Source organism: Monodelphis domestica, chromosome 5 (assembly GCF_027887165.1).
Source record: "Monodelphis domestica isolate mMonDom1 chromosome 5, mMonDom1.pri, whole genome shotgun sequence".
Taxonomy (NCBI): domain Eukaryota; kingdom Metazoa; phylum Chordata; class Mammalia; order Didelphimorphia; family Didelphidae; genus Monodelphis; species Monodelphis domestica.
This window is the reverse complement of record NC_077231.1, coordinates 80874374-80891234: the sequence shown is the minus strand read 5'-3', so window position 1 is coordinate 80891234 and position 16861 is coordinate 80874374. Positions and strand designations below refer to the sequence as shown.

General features: G+C 38.5%; 1 protein-coding gene across 6 annotated transcripts in view; it reads right to left on the bottom strand.

Moving 5' to 3' along the window:
- CFAP54 (cilia and flagella associated protein 54) overlaps positions 1 to 16861 on the bottom strand; it is a 377407-nt gene that overhangs the window by 33518 nt on the left and 327028 nt on the right. For all 6 annotated transcript variants that reach the window (XM_007503244.3, XM_016425734.2, XM_016425736.2 and 3 more), the window contains 2 exons: positions 11986 to 12092; positions 5315 to 5480 (listed from right to left, as the gene is read on the bottom strand). In XM_007503244.3, the coding sequence (XP_007503306.2) occupies positions 5315 to 5480; positions 11986 to 12092 (273 nt within the window). The remainder of the gene's footprint in view (positions 1 to 5314; positions 5481 to 11985; positions 12093 to 16861) is intronic.

Below are 16861 nucleotides of genomic sequence, written 5' to 3'. Positions count from 1 at the left end.
ATAAGATAGAATTCAAGACCCCAATGGATCTAGATGCTCTTCCCTTTCAGAATTTATTTCACTGAGAGTAAAGTTTAAGTATTACCTATTAGCACTCTCTTCCTCTCCTTCTTATAAGAGTATTTCCCCCTCCCCTTCCCATACGTATCTTTGTGTGATAAAGATTATCCTATTTATTTTATTTCTTCAAATATCTCTTGGAGCCATCTTCAATTCCTCCTCTCCCTTTTGCTTTTTTTTTGTTGCATATCATCTTATAGCACTTATTACCCTAATCTCTTCCTATGAATGATTCTTCTGATTACTATAATAGTGAATATAATTTTTGAGTTACAAATAACATTTTCCTCGTATATATATATATATATATATATATATATATATATATATATATATATATATATAATTTGATCTTATTCTAGCCCTTAAAGAAGAATGTTTGAATAAAAAAAACATTTTCCCCCTTTTCCCTCTCTTATTTTCATGTTTCTCTTGATCTTTGTGTTTGGATATCAAATTTTCCACTTAGTTCTGATCTCTTCTTTACAAATATTTGGAAATATTCTATTTTGGAGAATGTCTATACTCCCCCCCTGGAAGTATATAGTCAGTTTTGCTGGAAAGGTGATCCTTGGTTGAAGACCCAATTCTCTTGCCTTTCTGAAAATCATATTCCAAGCCTTGTGGTGTGGAAGCTGCCAGGTCTTGTGTGATCCTGATTGGTGCTCCTTGGTATCCAAATTGTCTCTTTTTGGCTTCTTGTAGAATTTTCTCCTAAGCTTGAAAGTTCTTGAATTTGGCAACTACATTCCTGGGAGCTGTCTTTTGAGGATTCAGTCTAGAGGGTGTTCTATGAACTCTTTCAATTCCTATTTTGCCCCCTTGTTCAAGAACATCAGGGCAGTTTTCTTGGATGATTTCTTATAGTATGATGTCAAGATTTCTGTTTATTTCTGGCTTTTCAGGTAGACCAATGATTCTCAAATTGTCTCTCCTTGCTCTGTTTTCCTGATCTGACATCTTCTCAGTGAGATAGTTTATGTTTTCTTCTATTTTGTCAGTCTTTTGACTTTACTTCATTAATTCTTGTTGTTTTGCAAGATCATTGTCTTCTAATTGCCTAATCTGGATTTTAAAGATGGGTTTTCTTTTCAGCTTGGTCTATCTATCCTGCTCTTTGTGGCTTCCAGCTGTTTTTCCAATTGGGAATTCTTGTTCTTTAAACTGTTATTTTCTCTTTGAACTATTTCCCACTTTTCTTGCCAGAAGGCTTACATCTTTTTGATAAGCTTCAATTTAAATTCTTCAAGATCTTGTGGACAATTTCCAATTTTTTAAGGTTTTGGTGCATTTATTTGAATTTCCTCTTCTATTTCCTCTGTAGACTGGGTTTTTCTTCCATAAAAATTTTCCAGGGTCAATCCCTTCTTGTTTTTCTTGGAGGGTGGTTGTTGTTCCTTGGCACTATTTGCCATCACTGTGGTGGTTTTTCCCTCCCTTTTTAGTCAGAAATCTGAGTGAGATGGGCAGGTTCTCTGTGTATGGAGTTAAGGAGCAAAGATTTTGCCTGAGGCAAGCTCTCAAATCTTCGCAGCTTCTGCTGTTTGCTGCCCTTCTCTGCTATCTTCCTGTGAGAGCCCACAGCCTGTGCTCTTCAGCCTGCTAGGGTTTCAGGTCTAGCTGCTCTCAGGGGTAGGTCTTTGGTGGTCTTAGTCAGCTCCCATGGACCCAGAGGTGCCCCTTGCTTATTTGCTGATTCTGGCCCATGCTGGCTCTGACTCTGGCTTGGTAGGTGGGGTGGGGGAGGGTGGATCAGCTTGAGTTTTGATGGGAGCTTTTTCACCCCCTTATAGTGTGGATTAAATGCCCAAATCCCGTGTACCATCAATGCTACGCCGTACTGTAAAGTCCCTTTATTCTTATGAATTTGGTTCTTTTGGTCTTTTGAGTTAGTCTATACGGGTGGGTGCTGAGGAGAGGACGAGTCTTTTGTCTAGACTGCCACCATGTTTACTCAGAAGTAGTCAAAAGGGAATTGTTAAGTATAAAAAGCGTATTCTGAAGAAGGGACTATTGGCTTTTTCAGACTGCCAAAGGGGTCCAGGATATAAAAAAGGCCCCAAACCTTTCTCAAAATGAGAGATAAAACAATTGTACAAAACAATGAATTTTGTTATTGTTTCTCAGTTGTATCTCACTCTTTGAGCCCCCAATTGGGGTTTTCTAGGCAAAGATAATGGAGTGATTTGCTATTTTCTTCTTCTCCTCCTCCACGCCCAACATAAAACCAGAGAATAGCTCATCAGAGGAAGAAGGGGTCTTGAAAAGCATTTCCACCTCTGTGTCATTTTGTAGCTGTGGAAAGCAAAGCCCAAAGAGGTCACCGAGCTGATCCATGATAGAATAAGGATGTAAACTGAAGTTTCTTGACCCTTGGTCCTATGTACCTTTCCCCCTAAGCTGTGCTGCCTCTCTTAATTCTTTGAGCTGAGAAGATGAATTGGCTTAAAACTAGAAATGAGGAGTTGGTTGTTGATAGTGGATTTTAGAAACAGCTCATAATAGAAGATTTTGGACTATGATCCTCCCCAAACTCATCACACTCTTGCCTCTGAGTCCAAAACAATTAAAATGTTTTTTTTTAAAATAAGGGCATATTCATTAATAGAGGAAACACAATGGACAGAGGCTGTAGGATAAAGGTGGAAAGCATATGAATAAATATGAATGAATGAAGCATTATTAAGCATCTACTCTGTACAAAGCATGGTGCTAAGGGCTAGGAATACAAATAAAGAAGAAGAAACATTCCCGCTCTCAAGGTACTCCCATTCTGATGGGCAAAACAAAATATATGAAAGCTTTTATGTGTGTAATCAACCTGGAGCTGGGTTCAAATCCAAACTGATATTTGGTGTCAAACCCAAATAGAAATGCCATATATAGAGATATATAAAATACAGCAACCACTTGGCACTGTATATAGAGCACTGATTTGTGAATCAGGGAGACTCATCATCCTTAGTTCAAATCTGGCCTCAAATACTCACTGGCTATGTGACTCTGGACAATTCCCATAATCTTGTTGACCTCAATTTCCTTATCTGTAAAATGAACTGGAGAAGGAAATGGCAAACCATCTATCTCTGCCAGGAAAATCCCAAATGGGATCATAATGAGTCACACATGACTGAAAAAAAAAAACATGAAACAACATATCTAGGAATCTCTGCAGTTATAATGATTTGAGACCCTTCTTTGGGCTGCTAGATGATGCAGTGAGTAGAGCACTGGGCTTGGAATCAGGAAGACTCATCTTCATAAGTTCAAATCTGGCCTCAGACACTTACTAGCTTGTGACCTTGGGTAAGTCACTTAACCCTGTATGCCTCAGTTTCCTAATTAGTAAAATGAGTTGGAGAAGTAAATGGTAAATCATTCCAGTATGTTTGCCAAGAAAATCCCAATATCATAAAGAGTAAGATACTACTGAAATGACTACTGAACAACAACAAAGCAATATATATAAGGATCTTTTGGGGCTACATATTGTTTTAGAAGAACACATTAACATTATTTATGTTCTACCGTATTTTTATTTATTTTTTTCCATATTTCCAAATTACATTTTAATCTGGTTTGGGTCTCACTCAAGAGTGTTATAAGCACTTTATGTTTGACACCTCTCAAATAGAGCATAGAGCACAAGACATGGAACAGGGAAGGCCAAGGTTCAAATCTCACCTCACTGCTCATTAGCTTTGCGACCCTGAGAAAGTTACTTAATCTCTTGTTTTCTTTATCAGTAAAATGAAAGGATTGGATCTGATGATCTCTAAGTCCCTCCTAACTAAATCTATGAACCCGAGACTATCTCTGAATTTCAGTTTCCTCATCTTTATAGTAGAGGTATTACCTAACCTACTATGCTGTATTTTTGTGAGAAAAATGTTTTATAAGCATCAGACTGTTATAGAAAAGCAAGCGATCAATACTGAATCTTGAAGTTTAATGTGAGTGGGATTTATGATTGTTAGCTGTCCTGTAAAGGGGGTTTATGTGAAATCTAGAAGAGGGGAATTTTCTTCCCAAGAACTGATATGAAGTGAACATTTTCAGCAACTGTATTTTTGCCAAAAATAATGGACATGAAATAAATATCTAGCTTTTGGGGAGAGGGTATTCATTTACTATCATCACTCAGAGTGCTGTTAATTAAACCTTAGATCTGCCCTGCTATAATTATTGGGGGTATAGAAAATGGCATACATTCTGAAGCTTAAAGGGCCAGGTCTCAGCACAGTGCCCTGGAACCTTTGTTGGTTACAGGAGGTATTTTTAAGAGGATAAGACTGCCCTCTGTGAATCCTCTTGCTGCTGTTGAATAAATCCAAAAGGCATTAGCTCATCTCATCAGCAAAGTCTGTCTTAAAACACCAACAGAACCTAACTCAAGAACCAAGAATGAATAAATCATAACAAAAATGTGTAAAAAATAAAAATATGAACAAGAGTAGGAAACTGAAGACCACACTCAGATCCCACTCTAAGAATTTCTAGCAGACAGGAGCTCATCATAATTAATTAAGTGGAACAGGGTCAAACCCTTAAGAAAAGCAAAGTGGTGATGATGATACCTATATTGGATAAGGGTGAAACAACAAGTACTGGCTGCTTCTCATGATGGTCAAGGTAAAAACTAAATGTCTCTACTGGATTTGACTCAATTCTATCAGTTAATTAAGCACAAATGCTATTGACATTCAAAAAGAAAGTTTGAAGGAAATGGACTACCTTTCCCAAAGTTGATGTCTCAGCTGGTTCTTCCAAGAGTGAAAAAGGAAACAATGGATATAGCCAATGATTTGGAATCCATCAGTAGATTTCAGGGGGCCCATAATCTTAAATGAATGGGGAAAAATTCTACATTCTAAATTTAGCATCTCCTTAAATTATTTAGAAACATTGTTCTTGGGGTGGATGTGCACAGACAGATTTCTGAATTTAGATGGTAAAAAATCATATCTTTATTTCAATATAATTGCTTTCTTTTGTGGTCATATGTATTTTATTTTATGAATTTAAAGATATGATTCTGAAAAGAGGTCATAAGCTTCACTAGAATGCCAGAGGGGTCTATGACACCAAAATGATTTTGATAGATGAGAACAATTTGTTTCTGTTCTGATAAAGGCAATTGCTTGTGGTTTTTTTTTGGGAGGAGGGAGGCACAATGATTATTTATTACTATCCAAACTTCCAAGTGATATATTCCAGCAATGTGATCCATCTAATACCTTATGAAGTTACTTGCCTTCATTTGCTTACTGAGGACGATCTCTTCAGAGACTTCTCTAGCAGGTTTTAAGGCACTGAAGGGTAGTAGGGACTTCTTTTCTTCTGTAGGCAATTTTTTTGTGTATAACAACATTTCAGTTTCTTGCCTAAGGCCAGATAGAGCTTCATGTAAGGCTATAACTCTAAAAGCAACAAGGATAAAAATTTTAATCAGTAAACTTATGAGATAAATGCAGGAAAGTATTTCAGTACACTTATGTTCAAAGCTAGCATATACTTATCAATTACCTACAAATCAGCTAGATCTTTGGGATCCTCTTACTGATGTCAAACATAAAAGTTAGTGGGGGGTATAGAGGAAGAGGCAAATGGGCTGAGGAACACTGCTGGTGAGGAGGAAGAAGCTTAGAGCCACAGTGAAAAGAGTTCACAAATGTAAGAGTGTCCAAGATCATATGCCATGTTGCTTGACTGATTCTTTTCTTAAACAGAAGGAAAAGGAAAGTTCTGCCTGGCTGGTAATGCTCATGAATGGCATGTGATACACACAGAATCCGAGAAATGAGGAAGGAGTGTACAGGAGACCAAGAGAAAAAAAAAGAAATGTGAAAAGGAATGGTGGCAAGAATCAGGCAGGGAAGGGGTAAAGGCACGTTCCCTATGTTTTCATTTGTGTTCTCAGCAGAACACAGTAATTGCCATTAAAAAAACAACAACTTATTTTCCATCTTAAGCAGAACCAATGGAATAGGCAATGAGAGTTAAGTGACTTGCCCAGGGTCACATGGTTAGAATGTGTCTGAGACCAAGAAATTGCCATTTTTTTAAAAACCCTTACCTTCTGTTTTGGAGTCAATACTGTGTATGGGTTCCAAGGTAAAAGAACAGTAAGGGCTAGGCAATGGGGCTTAAGTGACTTGCCCAGCATCACAAAGTTAGGAAGTGGCTGAGGCCACATTTTGACCTAGGACCTCCTGTCTCTAGGTCTGGCTCTCAATCCACTGAGCTACCCAGCTGCCCCCAAATAATTGCCATTCTTGATGAAAATGTTGAATCATCAAGCAGGATGAGTTTTTAGCAAGCTCTGTTTAAGCGGCAAGATGTATATGGTTCACTTTGTAAAGATTTCTGTAGTAGATTAAAATGAAAAGTCTGGCATTCAATAGTGATATTTTAGTTACCCAGAAAACCCACTTATCCTGAAATTCATGGATGGTGCCAGATAACTAAGGTATTAGCATCTAAATTCAAATTATGACTATTCCAGAATGATGCAAATTTCATTTAGGGATGTAAAACTCAACCAAGCTATTAAGTTAATGTCTGATTTAAATGTAAATGTAAACTGGTAGAGAACCAGGTCGGGTAAAGCCAATACTTCTGACTAAGGGAAAAAAGGAAGGACCCTGTCAGAGGCATGGGGTAGGCAGAATTAAGCTGAACCCAAAGACCCCTTGTTTTGTCACTGGGCATTCCCACAGGAGACAGTATTTCCATTCTCCCAGCAGCATGAAACACACAGTACCAGAGAGATGAGACTAGTGGCATTCCAGAGACTATTCCCCAAGAAAAAAATAAGCTCAAGACACATTTTTGTTATCCATTCAATAGACACATCAGAAGAGTGCCATATAATAAATACAAGACAAAGGGAATTCCCCAAGATACCCTTGAGACTTGCCTGACTGCCTCCTCTGACTAACCCAAACCCTACATTAGAGACAGCTCCTATTTCTGGGGGCCTTCTGGACCTGTCTTCTGGACCAAAAAATGAGGGGGCCAGAAAATATGGTCCAAGAGATAAGAGTACCCAAAGGTACATAGTCAAGAGTGTTGGAGATGGTATTGGAAGTCAAGTCTCAACCTCAAGTATAGCAGCTCTTTCTATTATAGAGTCTTAGAAGAATGTATAAAATGTTTTCTGGAGAGAAAGTAATGGCCCATCCATTCCAGGATTCTGTATCTGAGCATAGCCTCAGGGGGCCTTTAGGATCACAGAATTTTCAGTTAGGAAGTACTTACAAACTCATACAACTCTAGACCTGAGAGTCATTGCTTAGATCACCTAGTCCAACACATTAATTTGACAAATGTAGAAGCTAAGACCTAAATCAAGCAACTAGTAAATTGAAGAGCCGACTCAAACTCAATCCTAGTTGATTGCCATTTTCCATTATACTAATAAGGAGTTGTGGTCATTTCAACCTTTGATGCTGAGCTCAAAGATTAAGGATGGGGGACACCTAGCTGGCACAGTAAATAGGAGTACCAGGCTAAAAGTCAGGAGGATCTGGGTTCAAATCTGGTCTTAGACATTCCCTAGTTGGGTAAACATGGGCAAGTCAATAAATTCCCAATTACCTAGCCCTTGTCACTTTTCTGTCTTAGAATAGATAATAAAAGAAGGTAAGGGTTTAAAAAAAAGATGAAGGATGCACTCAATTGTCTTGATTTGCTACATTTCTTAGAAAAATTTAGGAAGAAAAAATGAGATTCTCTCTTTTTCCTGTTTATATTTTACACGGCAGAAACCATGGATGCTCTTAGACATGCATTCATGAGGGCATATGGCCAAACCAGGACCATCAATAGAAATTGTAACAAATATGAAATAGGACCTAATTTCTATATTATGTTGATTATTTCTGTTTGTGAATACCCTATGCCCAGGTTTCCTTACTATTTCACTGAATAATTGATAGTTACTGAATAATGGATAGCTTACTCCACCTCAAAAAATAGCCTTTGTTTTATTATGTTTGAGGTCTATGCCGAAGAATCCTTCAAAATGAGAACCACAGAGCAGGAAGACAGCTCCTCAGGGAAGAAAGGAAGGGGAAACTTCATAATTTAGGGAATTTAAATTTTAATTCAAGAGCTATCTCTTGAGTGCTCCTGCTGTGAAAGGCACTACACTAGGCACCAGGGAGGAAACAAAGGATGCAGAATGTGACATTGCATGGGGATAGCTCATTTATTGTTTTCAAACAACTCTCCCTTCCATGGTCTCATCAGACTCACAAAAACAATAATAATAATATCTAGCAGTTAGATAGAGCTTTAGGGTATGCAAAGCATCATATATGCTTTATATCTCCCAGAGGCTATAACTTTTGTTCCATGGCAAGCACTGTTATCCCCATTTTATAGATGAGGACATGAAAGTGATTAAATGCCTTGCCTGTGGTCAACACAGAGATAATAAATGTCTCAGAATTTGAACACAATTCTTTGTGTCTCTAAAGTCACTGCCTTATCCTATTGCACCAACTAGCTGCCTCAGCATACTTCACAGGCAAAGAAGGATGGTGTTATCAGCCTGGCTTCCAGAGTACTTATTGCTGAGTCATTTTAGTTGTGCCTAATTCCTCATGATCCCATTTGGGATTTTCTTAGCAAAAAAAAAAAAAATTGGAGTTCACCATTCCCTTCTCCAGTTCATTTTCAGATGAGGAAACTGAGGCAAACATATTCAATGACTTGCCCAGGGTCATGCAGCTAGTAAGGGTCTGAGGCCAGATTTGAACTCAGAAATTTGAGTCTTCCCAACTCCTGGTTTAGCATTCTCTCAACGGTGCTACCTATCTTCCCCCTTACTCTTTTTTTTTAAATCCTTTCCTTCCATCTTAAAATCAATACTGTGTATTGGCTCCAAGGCAGAAAAGTGGTAAGGGCTGGGCTTATGTGGGTTAAGGGACTTGTCCAGGGTGACACATCTGGGAAGTGTCTGAGGCCAGATTTGAACCCATGATTTCTCATCTCTAGGTCAGGCTCTCATTCCACTGAGTCTCCTCACTACTCCCTGCTCCTTACTATTACAGAGTAGATTAAGAATCAAAGTCAGCTATTTAATAACTAGTGATCTGTGTAGTTAGGACCAGACTATAAATCTTCCCAAAGCTATTGTGACATTCAAATGAGATATCTGCAAAGGACTTTTCAAACCTTAAAGTACTACACGAATACTCTAGCTTTCGGTATTTTATATATATATATATTATATATATTATATTAATTATATTAATTATATTATATTATATTATATTATGTTATATTATATTATATTATATTGTATTGTATTATATTATATTATATTAATTATAATCCAGCACTCTGCATGCTATGCCACTCTGACTTTTGATATTATAATTATAATGTATAGTCTCTGTCCATTAAGGCTATGTAATCACCTTGGAAGACAGGATAGATATGAAACATGTAAATTATATTCTTGGTCAGGGTAGAAGGAGGGGCCTAATAGAGGGAAGTTTAGAGCTTGGGTTCCAGGAGGACCATGGGAAAATCTCCCCCATCATGAGATTTGTAAGACTGAGAGTCAAAAAGTGAGTGGCCAGACTGAAAGAAAAAGAACTGCATTTAGTTCACTAAGGAAGACTTAGCATCCTAGGATATACAGATGGGCCTTTACAGCTTTTAATGATCACCTAAAAAGAAGACAGGTAATGAGCTGCATCCTATGACAGGAAAAGACGAGGGGAGTACATAAGCCTTGGGGGTCACAGGACTTGCTCAAGGGCAGTTTTGTTCCTGTGGGAAATACTTTTCTCTGTAGTAAGTCTTATTAGAATTCCCTGTAGATAGGTGGCTTGGTAAATTGAAAGTCAGATTAGAGATTAGAGTTCTGGGGTTTAAATCTGGCCTCGGACACTTCCCAGCTGTGTGACCCTGGGCAAGTCACTTGACCCCCATTGCCTAGCCCTTCCTGCTCTTCTGCCTTGGAACCAATACACAGTATTGATTCTAAAGTGAAAGGTAAGGATTTAAAAAGAATTCCTGGTATTGACAGGAAATCTCAAAGATCATGAAGGTTCCTTGTAAAATATAATCATTCTTGTCATACTATTTTAGAAATATGAACACTATGGTTTTCTTTCCTTGATCCCACAGAGTCTCTGGAGAGAGCAATTCCTCCAAATGTACGGTATTCAGGTTCACTCATCTCTTCCATAGCAATAACATATTATAATAGGAGTTTGAGCAGTCACAAAAGGATCCAGGAAGCAGGTAACCCTAGACTGGAGCAGAATTTGGATGGACAAAGGCAGGGGGAAGTGAGAAGACATGGCACAAATAAGGATTCAGAGACAACAATGAGCAGAGGTGTTGTGGAGGGAGAGAGAAGTTTGGAGACATTGAGCTGGAATAGATGGTGCAGGTGACCAAGTTTTGATGTGATTCTCTAGACTAGTGGGCTCCAAATTTGTTTTGACTGTTTACTCCATCAATAAAAACATTCTGAGGATCCTCCTCCCACTCTGTGTACCTTTGCTTATTCATAAATAACATAATATTAATAATTAGGTATGTGACAAAACTTATGCAAAAAATAAAAAGATCAAGATGAAATGAAATTGGATTCCAGAAGCAACAGTCAATGGAGTTTATTGAGTAGGGGAATGAGCTGGCCAGACATGCAATTAAGAATTATCACTTTGGCAGCTGTTGGTAGATGGATTGAAAAGCAGAGGGACGTGAAGCAGAGGGATCAATTAGGAGGTGATTGCAATTATCCAGGCCAGAAGAAGTGACAACCTAAACCAAAGTGGTGACTATGAAAGGAGAGGAAAGGTAAAGGAGATGCTAGCAAGAATTTAACAAATGTACAGTATGGAGCCAGTGTGGTGGCTCAGTGAATAGATACCAAGTCCAGAAAGGGGGTTCAAATTTGGCCTCAGATGCTTCCTAGATGTGTGACCTTGGGCAAGTCACTTAAATCCTGCTGCCTAGCCCTCACCACAAGGCAGAAACCTTGATACTTATATACAGTCTGATTCTAAGATAGAAGGTAACAATTAGAAAAATTGGCAAATGCACATTTAAAAATTTAATCTGTATCAATATTTTCTCCATCACTTTCTTAAGTCTCATCAGTCAACAAAACAAAAAAACAAGCTCTGAGTTGTAGTTTGCTGATTTCTGAGGTGTAAATGCTCACTGAGAAATTTACATTGACAAGAGCTGGTTCAAACTGACTAAATAGAAATGATGCCTATGAAGCAAGTCATGGCAAGATATGGCAACTTATTAAACCTGTGCGGTAAAGAATAAGGGATCAAAAATGTCTGAGATCACTGCTCTGAGCAACAGAGGAGTTTATTGAAAGTTACTGAGCTTCAGTAAGGGGGAAAAAAAGGCAAAATATAGCCCACATAATCATCCTGTACTTACTAGATTGACTGACCACTATGGTGTCATGAAAAAAAGTGCTGTACGTGCAATCCAGAAGCCTAGCATTAATTAGTTTTCTGGTCTTGAGCAAGTCATTTAAAAAAATCAAAACCTTACTTTTCTGACTTAGTAACAACTCTAAGGCAGAAGGGCAAGCAAGGGCCAAGTAAAGGGGGCTAAGTGACTTACCTAGAGTCACATGACTAGGAGGAAGGGCCTGAGGCCAGACTGGAACCATGCCTGGCACTCTATCCACTGAATGCTTAGAGGGCAAGTCATCTTTAATTCTCTGGGATTCTGCTTCTTCAACTATAAATATTCTGATACAGAAGCCCTAAGATCACAGCCAATTTAATATTCTATTCTATAAGAATTCTCTTCACTTTCCTCTCTTTATGTCTGTCTTCAACAAGGGCACATCTCTACTTGACTAAAGCAGTCATTCCCAAGAGAGCCTCAGTGATATTACCATATTGCAGATAAGCTTGCTTAGCTTACTTGTTCAGAGGAAGCCATAAAAACCCAGGAAATATCGAGGAGATATTGAATTCAAAGATATCATTAATCTTGACAGGTTTGGTGTTATAGGCATACAGCAACATGACCTGTAATGAAATTAAAAGGCATGTAAGAAGAGCAGATGAGTGGCTCAGTGCATTGAGTCCCAGGTCTAGAGATGGGAGGTCCTGGGTTCAAATTTGACTTAATATACTTCCTAACTGTGTGATCCTGGGCAAATCATTTAACCCCCCATTGCCTACCCCTTACTGCCCTTCTTCTATGGAATTGATACACAGTACTGATTCTAAGAATGAAGGTAAGGGTTAAAAAACAAGAAAAAATAAATGAATAGTACATTTTACAATTTAATCTTTACCATTAACATTTTCTCCCATTGTTTTCTTAGTATTGATACTAAAATGGAAGGTAAAATTAAATTTATTTAATTTTAAGTATTTTTCCAAGGTTATATGATTCATGTTCTCTCCCTCTCTTCTTCCCTCCCACCTCCTGGAGCTGACAAGCAATTCCATTGGGTTATACATGTATTGTAACTCAAAACTTATTTCCATATTATTCATTTTTGTAAAATCTTTTAAAATCAAAATCTCAAATCATTTACCCAAATAAACAAGTGATAAATCATATTTCTTTCTTCTGCATTTCTGCTCCCACAGTTCTTTCTCTAGATGTGGATAGCATTCTTTCTTGTAAGTCCCTTAGGATTGTTCTAGATCATTGCATTGTTATTAGTAGCAAAGTCTATTACATTTGATTGTCCCATAATGTTTCAGTTACTGTGTATAATGTCTTCCTGGTTCTGCTCATTTCACTCTGCATCAGTTCATGGAGGTCTTCCCAGTTTTATTAGAAGTCAAGTAGTTAATCATTTCTTATAATATTCCATCACCATCATATACCACAATTTGTTCAGCCATTTCCCAATCGAGGGACACCCCCTCATTTTCCAATTTTTTGCCATCACAAGGAAAGTGGCTATAAATATTTTTGTACAAACATTTTTTTTATCTTTTGAGGTACGAACCCAGTGGTGGTATTGCTGGATCAAAGGATATGCATTCTTTTTTTTTAGATTGATTAATTAACTTAATTAATTTAGAATATTGGTGTGCATTCTTTTAAAGTCCTTTGGGCATTATTCCAAATTGCCTTTCAGAATGGTTAGATCAATTCACAATTCCACCAACAATGCATTAGTGTCCCAATTTTGCTGCATCCCCTCCAATATTTATTCTTTTCCTTTACTTTCATATTGGCCAATCTTCTAGGTATGAGTAGTACCTCAGAGTTGTTTTGATTTCTCTAATCAGGAGGGATTTAGAATACTTTTTTTTGGTGATTATTGATGGTTTTTATTTCTTCATGTGAAAACTGCCTATTCATATCCTAAGGATTCTTTTTCAATTAAAAAAAAAAGGCATGTAGACATCATACCAAAGGCACTCTCTGTTTACCCTTATCTGTATCACCTTCATCTTCCAAACCCATGCTTTTTTTCTTCTCTCTTTTTTAATTGGATGGCATTGAAAATGTGAGCTCTTCTCTCTATTTCACCAAAACCTCATTATATACAACTCCTACTTTGAATTTCTGATGCACTGATGCCTTAACTCAGTTGACTCTGGATTTAATTATGTTAATCAAATGATAAGAAGCAATATAGTAGTTTAGTGGTTTGGGGGCTGGTTTTCACAGCTAGGGAGACCTAAATTCAAATCCTGCCTTTGACACCTACTGGTTGTATGGTCCCAGGGTAGTCACTTATTATTGTCTATCACAAAGGAAACTTTAATCAATTGAACACCAAACATTTATTAAGCACTTATCATATGACTTATCAGTGCTAGGAGCTGGAGATTCAAAGTACAAAACAAAGCTGTCCCTCCCTTTGAGGAGCTTACACTCCAGAGAAACCATTTTGTACTTCTAGATACAAAATCAATAAAAGGTAATCTGATGGGAAAGTCCTAGCCATTGGGGAGATCAGGAAGGGCTTGGAGTAGGAGCTGAAGAGGTTCTAAGAGGCACAGATAAGGAGAGAGGGAGTGTGCCCCAATTGATTCCAGGAAGGAAGGTAAGAGTTTTTAAAATGAAAAAGTGGATTATCTTTGGACATTCTTGGGAGTGTTAAAAGGTTTGTTTGTTATCTTAAGAAGTTGGTTGGCTTATTATCCTTGTGGACAAGACCAGAAATATTACTGAATTTGTAATAGCAACCAGTTCTGAGAGCTGAGGGTTAACATGAGATGGCACCCTGACAGGACCAAGGAGAGAGGCAGTGAGTGCTCAAAGATAAAAGGCAAGGTCAGCATTCTAGGACTGTTGGCTTCAAAGAAGCAGAATTACCACTGAGTTGCAGGGGACATTCAGCCTGCAGAAACCACCAAAGGCACAGCTAGAGGGCAAGGCAGCCAGGAGCTGGGAAATATGGGAGTGAGTTCAGCCAGAGATGAAGAAGCAGTGTGTCATGACTGACAAGACAGTTGGAAAAGAGCAAGACTCCAGAGCAAAACTTCCTGACAAAGAGGGATTTCTCTCATTCCCTTCTCAAGGAGACAGCAATCACAGGGCTGCTGAAGTGGGAGGTCTGACTCCCTGCATCAGGCACCAACATCATATAGAGAATAACAGCCTGGAAAGGCTGAGGGGAGTGCAAATTTCTCTGTCTCCTGTTGCCCTGTATTTAAGCCTAACCCAACTCTCTGTATTCTCAGTTCTATCCAAAGCCTGCTCAGGGCATCACTTTAATTTTCTCATCTATGGGTGTGGGTGAATGCAAATGAGATGATATGTTTGCAAACCTTAAAGTGTTGCGTTGATGTGAGTTATTTATTATAATTAGTATTGATGCCAGTGGAGCACTTTGGGCATGGTCCCACATCCATCTGTCTCTTGGCTGAGAGAAGACTTCAAGTCTATTATTATCGGAACAATTTACCAGCCATTTGTCTGTTTGCAAGGGGATCCAAACTAAGAATACATTCGGAGCAAATTTCATCCCTTTCACATTTATTTATGTGCAAGGTACATATTAGGTAAGCAGCAACATGGAACAGAACAGAGGTTCCTAAACTTTTTGGTTCACATACATGGTGGCTTTCAATACACCTTCTAGCCCCTCTCTTCAATATGAAATTAATAAACCCAAGAGTTCATCATGTATAGGCATGTACACAAGAAGTCAAATAAAGAGATTAATTAATTTAAGGACAATATAGTTACTTAAATTTTCCTCAATTCCCTCTTTTAAAAAACAAAACCTCTACCTTTTATTTAAAAAAAAAAAAAGCAAGGACAAGAGCTGGGCAATGGAGATTAAGTGACTTGTCCAGGGTCACATAGCTAGAAAGTGTAAGAGGCTAAATTTGAACCCAGGTTCTCCTGACTCCAGGCCTGGTGCTTTATCCATTGTGCTACATAGCCATTTCTCTCAATACCAAAACTCCTCAAACCCTAGAAGGTAGTGGTTCTTAAACTTTTCTGTGTCCTGGACCTCTTTGGCAGTCTAGTAAAGCCTAAGAACCCTTTCTCAAACTAATGCCTTTAAAGAAACTACATAGAATTATAAAGAAAACCAATTATGCTGAAGTACAGTTATCAGTTTTTTTTAAACCCTTACCTTCCATCTTGGAATCAATACTATGTATTGGTTTCCAGGCAGAAGAGTGATAAGGGCTAGGCAATGGGGATTAAGCCCAGGGTCACAGAGCTAGGAAGTGTCTGAGGCCAGATTTGAACCCAAGACCTCCTGTCTCTGGGCCTGGCTCTCAATCCACTGAGCTACCCAGCTGCTCCCTCAACTTTTCTTTTAAATAAGTTCATGGAGCCTAAGAACCCTTACCCTAGGAATAATGATAACCCAGTTTGGAAACCATTGATAAACTGCACAGACAACTGTCCTTGGAGCCAGGAAGATCTAGATTCCAGCCCTAACTCTGACATACTGATTATTTGATCCTAGGAAAGTTTCTTAGCCTCTTAATGTCTCCCAGAAACCCTTGAGAATTATTAAGTTATAGGTTAGTTGTGTGTATTGGGGGAAGGAGATTTGATACTGGGAGTCACATACACTGATAAAATCCTATATCATAATACCCTCTCCATACCCCTCCCCCTCTCAATACCGCCACCTCCCTCCCCCATAGAGGTCTTAGCTCAAATAGGCCAAGAAGCAAAAGAGAATCCTGCTTGGAACAAAGAATGTTGCCAACTACCTAAAATAAATTCTCAAAATAAGTGGGAGGGAAAGAAGGCAATAAGAGAGGAAGATTGAAGCCTTTGGGCTGATCTGAGTAACACCAAGGCCAGAATATATTTTCCAGTTCTTCACTGACCTGGATGATACAATTTCAGAGCAGAAGAGGGCTTCTCTGGGGTTCTGCTAGGGTAACCCATTCCTCAAAGCAATCTTGACCTCTTCTGGAAGGCCTCCAAAGAAAAGGAAACTACTACCTCTCAAGGTAGCTCATTCTTCTACTCCATAGCTCTGACAGGAAGTTTATTCCCAACATTAAGCCAAAATTTGCCTTTTAAAAATTGTCCTCCATTGTTCCCTTATGGGAAACAGACAGAACAAGTCTAATCCTTTTTTCTTTCAAATATCATGAGAGCCTCCTGTGTCTCTAATCTCAGCCCTGCCCTGCCCTCTCCCTCCCCCATCCCAACTCCGCCTTGGTCTTTTCTAGGTTAAACATTCCCAGTCCTTCCAATCAATACTCATATAGTACGAGCTCCAGAATCTTCCCCATGCTAGGTGCCCTTCTCTGGATCCTATCTACACCAATGCTATCAAACTCCAATAGAACAGTCCACTTGTTGACTTAGATGACGTTAATCTTTGGTTTTCTTTGTT